A 5,471-nucleotide genomic window follows, 5' to 3' on the forward strand; every position below is an offset into this window, starting at 1 on the left:
GGTCCGTCACACCTATAACGTTTTTCTTCTACTACATATGGTGTGATGTGTGTATGTCCCCCACAAAATAAAGTGACTTAAAGGGACCAATCTTATGGGTTGGATTAAGATTTTATTGCTGTAGTGTCTGAACCCCCCCAGCAAAAGTTAAAAAGGGTTTACGTCAAGCATAAATCCGGCATATCTGGAAAGCTAAAAGCTCCAAACATCCCATGAATCTAGGATCATCATTCACACGAGCATATGAACATGAATGAATGCAACATCAATCACCCTCATGAATGAATGCAACATCAATCACTTAGAGGCGCAAAAATCAACTTAATCCAATGAAAAAGTATTTGAGTCATCCTATTATATTTAGTATTTACAACCAGCAGGAATCCAAAAGATACTACTATATACTGGTGCTCCAATTCCCTCAAAATTGCGATAAGAAAGGCACCTCCAACACGACATTCCCAACATTGATTTCACCCTGCCTGTTCATGTTGAGATCATACAGCCTTTCTCACGCTGTCAGCTTCTGTGTGTGATTTTATGCCGAAAGGTGAAACTGCTCAATATCTGTTGAACCATTCTTGGCGAAATTTGTTATCAGCAGATTCATCATCTTACTTAATGTTGACTTGAAATCATTGGATTTGTTGCGCTTCCCTGCCTTATCCTGGACTACATCTTCTATAACAGTACCTACAGCAGCTGAACCTACAGGAACGCCCTCAGTATATGCTTTACACGCAGCCAAAATATTACGTGCACAATCGCGAAAATGAGCAGCAACGAAGTCCTCAAAATGCTGCAAATAAACTCAAATACATTACGGAGCCAGATATAGAAACTTTTCAGCCCATCAGTTCCTGCTGAAGTATAAATGTATGTGTACATATTTCTAAATGTGCAATAATATATTATAATTAATGGAATTATCAAGCTGATAAATGCATAGATGACCCCTTGGAAATATATCCAGAAAAGAAAGAGGTAAAAGAACTCTAAAATATATACACATAGGGATATATGCTCGAGTTACACTTGGAGCAACGCTTTATAGGTGGGTAACCTTACCAATCAATATATATATATATATATATATATATTGGATTAACATTAAAAAAAATCCTCTCTTGGATTATACCCTTTAATTTGCTAACTAAGATGGTTATTATAATCATACCTTTGGTGGCCTCCGTAGCGTGTACATCATTGTCTTCAAGGATAGAATAAAGACATTCTCATTGTAATCATTTGATCTTCTTTCCCCTTCTGCTCCAGTGTATGTTGATTCATAACCAGGCTCATTAAAGAAAGGCTTATCATTCAGAATCAGAGCTTGTATAGATACCAACACTTGTAGCATGGTTGATTTCTCTGGGATCCAATTCTCACTCTGTTTACCAGTCCAGGTCCCCAAAAGACTGAGGCAGACTTTCCCACAATCATACAAATTTGGGTTCAGTCGAAGGCCACCTGAATAGTAGTACACCATCTGAAACAAGAAACTCCCAATTCTATTATCTACAATACAAAATATTATGGTTATGAAAGTACAGACATTATGACCAAATACATACCGGTGGTGAGTTGGGATAGCTAGTGGGAAAGAGGCAATCAAAGACAAAAAGACCATCATGGTAAGGAGTGCCTGCAGGTCCAATTATAACAGCCCTCAATAGTTCCATCCTTGCTTCATAGACTCTAACAAATATTGTCTCTGCAGAAGAAGAATTGGTGAGAGGCAGGGAAAGATGAGTCATTTCAACAAACTAATAACATGTGATCACCAGAAAAGATGATTTTTTGAATTAATATAAAGCAAATTTTTTGGGGGGAAAGGAGGAGGGAGCTAAAAGAAAGGTAGTTAAGGGTGCAACAACTTGCAAAAAGTAGAAAATCATCCATATTCTAGTCTCATACACTTAACACTACAGTTAGTGCGTGTGAAGTGTGATATTAATTCTACCTTAAAACAGCCATTTTAAATGCTTTACAGATACTGTAGTCCAAATGATACAAGAGACCTGGACCAGTAAAAATGGTCCAAAAGATCATTCTTTCTGATGTGTAAGTACCATAATAGCATGTATAGCACAATTTACAATACAAAAAGGACAGAACTCACCTGGTAAATTCTTCTCTAACATTTTCCACTCATCCTGAATTCTCTTTGCCCAATTCTTGGGTGGCTATAAACAAAGAGACACAAACCAATTCATATGAGAAACACACAAATAATGACTTACATACAACATGTGCGTGTGTTTGTGTTTTAGAGAGGCACACACACACTATAAAGAGGAAACAGTCAAAATGTAAAATTTCATCCTTTTTTTTAAGTAAATAACATAGAACAAATCTGTATGTAACTTAGGTCACCTTCCCATCTGAAAAGCCCATGCGGCTATAGTGATGATCTGAATAATCATCCACGACATCAAATTGCTTAAAAGGTTGAAGTTTTCTCATAACTGCATCCTCATTTTCTTGCACTTTCTCCTCTGAACTTGGGTCAGCAGGGACTGTTGAACTGCATGTAGCTTCTGCCTGCCTTTTGCTTTCAGGAAGATCTGAAATAGTTAAAGTACTGGTTGAAGCTGGTGGGTCTGCACTTGATTTTGGGTCCTTTAACCAAGGAAGTGTTGCTTCTACCCCAGGAGGCAAATCAACATTATCAAATTGGGTTTGCATATTTACATAACTATCATCGTACAAGAAATTATCATTGTCGTCGTAATCAGAAACATAATCATCCTCATCGAAGAAACCAGTATCTTCATCAACAGCACCATTTCCATCCTCATCATCATCATGACATGATAAATCTGAATTGGAACTATTAAGATTGTTTGAATTGGTTGATCCTGATGTAGAATTCTTAAGGGGACCAACACTATCCAGTGATCCTAGCACAGTAGAATTTCCAAGATTGACAGCCAAAGCATCCTAGAGAAAGAAGAGAAATACAAAGCAAGTGGGACAAGTAATATTAACCAAGTGTAAATCTATCAGCAAAGCATACAGTTAATCCTATATACCTTGACTTTGTCTTGCTGTGTCTCATCATAGCATATTTTTGCTTTCCCCTTGCTGCCCATGGCAACCTAAACAACAAGATTGTTTCTTGAGCATGAAGGAAAATTTAAAGGATAGCTTCTACATCAAGCAGGCAGGGAAACTAAGCATGTCCACAGAAATTACAGAAAGAATCTGGCTATCCACTGTAATTATTAACTCAGGAAATGGAAAAATACCATTGACAAAAATGTATTCTGCAAAAAATGAGAATGTATGCATTCAAGTGTGATGATGTGCACATCATGTGTTTGAGAGAGAGAGAGAAAGAGATAAATAAAAAAAATGATAATTGAAAAGGAAAAGGCAAAAAAAAAAAAAAAACAGTTTCAGCAAAAGAGAATATGGTTTTGGAGTAGCTAAGAAATTTGTATGCTTAGAACTCATCCCACATGGGAAAAACACCAAAGAGTGGATTGATTAACACACACTTTAATTTCTTTAAATCCAAAAGGTAAATAAATCAGCCTCACTGTGCAAAACAGCTGGTCAAACTTCAAAGCACCATACATACTCAAGCATGAACATTCACACTGGAACAGGAGTGATAATGTGATATTGAACTATAGTGTAGGCCACTACAAGAATAATCAGCACTTAGTTGGCACATTTTGCACTTTAAAGTTCATATGTGAGCATGCCGTAATCCATACTTTGATACAAGAAACAATTGAGACTCACTCTAGACTTATTATTGGATGCCTTAATTTACCTTACATTTAAACCATTGCAAATAATGCTGTTTATATATCCATATAAACTAAACTTTTAAGATCACAAGTAACACAAAGCCTAAAATGACATTTTGTTGTCTATATGCTCAAGTATACATTTGAAATTAAGCATGCTTAATTGAGTATCCCTTGCTCTAAACTCATTCTTCGATATGGCTCCATGATACAAACCCAAAGCACTTTTTATTTATTTATTTATTTTTCCTGTAAGAAGAAACAAAACACTGTTTGGAGGAAGAGAAAGTCGATGGACAGAAAAGGGTTGGAAGGGGTTGAAAACCCAAGGTAACAAATTGTACAATGATCCGGGGTATCAATTCATACCTCCCTTTTCTTACAAACCAAACAACAAAAGTTTTCCTAACTTCCCCTTAACTTTCTCAGCAACCAAACACAATGACTTTTTTACTAACTTTTCCTCAACTTCCTCAGAAACCAAAATAAAACCTTTTAACAACAAATGCATGTCAATTATTGGAATCACCAAAGCAAATTAACAACAAAAAACTCACAAAACAATTACAGATCATATCCAGACCAAGATCAACAACCCCAGTAACCAAGTACCCCCCACCCCAAAACAAAATTAACAATCTTTACCAATCCAACAAAGAAAACTAACAAAAACCCACCAATCCAATTCCAAATCCCAACAACACAAAACAATCAAATCCCATCGAATTCATCAAAACCCAGAATTTTTTTTCTTCTAAAGTAACCAATTAAATATAAATTACTTCAATCAAAAAAAAAAAGTACCTCGTTTTGTTTGGGTTTCTTGGAGATCAAAGTCTGGGCAGCTTCAGAGGCGCAATCCCCCAAGTCCAGATCCATTATAACCCAATTCCTCTCTAAAATTTCTAGAGAGAGAGAAAAAAAATAAAAAATAAAAAACAAAACAAAACAAAAAGTGTGAGACCAAACTTTGAGAGAAAGAGAGAGAAAACCAGTACTGTAACTCTGAAGTACAAATTAGATTATTTTTTTTTCCCCTCTAAACCCAAAAACAAAATCAAATAATTAAAAAAAAAAAAAAAAAGTATTTGGACGCTATTGATTGGAAAACCTGAAAAGTCTGGAAATGCTGAATCTGTGTGAAACTAGTTTTAAGTGTTAGTCTTAAAAAGAGAGAGAGAGAGAGAGAGAGCTCAGTTGGGTGCCGTACGAGGCAAGGGAAACAGTATACTAGGAATTCTAATACGATGATATGAAACTCGCCACGTGGGAGTATACAACTTGTTAGGTTCAAGCTTTTGGAGCACGTGTATAAATAAGATTGGTGGGCTTTTTAGAGTTAAGGTGGGAGTTGGAGTGGTTGATTATTTCTCAAGGGTACGTGGAAATATTTTGGTTTTACAACAAAGTACCCAAAGTACCCCTTTGCTTTTTAACAAAACTTTTGCTTTTTTGTGTCACGATTTTGATGCACTGTACTGTAACTATAGGGTGTTATAATAAAGAGTGTTTTTGTAGATTATGATGACCGTCTGATATGAATATGCATGCAGGGCCGGCTCCTAGGCAAGTTAGGCCTAGGCCTAACGCCCTACTAAAAAACAAAATTTTTCTTAGAAAAGAAGGTCCCAATTTTTATAATTAAAGGTTCAAATTTTTATAAAATTATATATATTTTCTTAAGGTTGTACATTTTTTTTTATTAATGAT

At 35.8% G+C, this 5,471-nt stretch overlaps 1 protein-coding gene across 1 annotated transcript; it reads right to left on the reverse strand.

Annotated features, from left to right (window-relative positions):
- Positions 1-244: 244 nt before the first annotated feature.
- LOC115957434 (putative ubiquitin-conjugating enzyme E2 38) lies at positions 245-5,010 on the reverse strand. Its single transcript, XM_031075673.1, has 8 exons — positions 4,873-5,010; positions 4,566-4,666; positions 3,036-3,101; positions 2,377-2,943; positions 2,123-2,186; positions 1,575-1,714; positions 1,178-1,489; positions 245-799 (listed from the first exon to the last, which is right to left on the reverse strand). Exons 2-8 carry the CDS (start codon positions 4,638-4,640, stop codon positions 539-541), a joined length of 1,485 nt encoding a protein of 494 aa, XP_030931533.1. The 5' UTR covers positions 4,641-4,666; positions 4,873-5,010; the 3' UTR covers positions 245-538.
- Positions 5,011-5,471: the final 461 nt, after the last annotated feature.

This window comes from Quercus lobata, chromosome 8, assembly GCF_001633185.2.
Source record: "Quercus lobata isolate SW786 chromosome 8, ValleyOak3.0 Primary Assembly, whole genome shotgun sequence".
Lineage (NCBI taxonomy): Eukaryota > Viridiplantae > Streptophyta > Magnoliopsida > Fagales > Fagaceae > Quercus > Quercus lobata.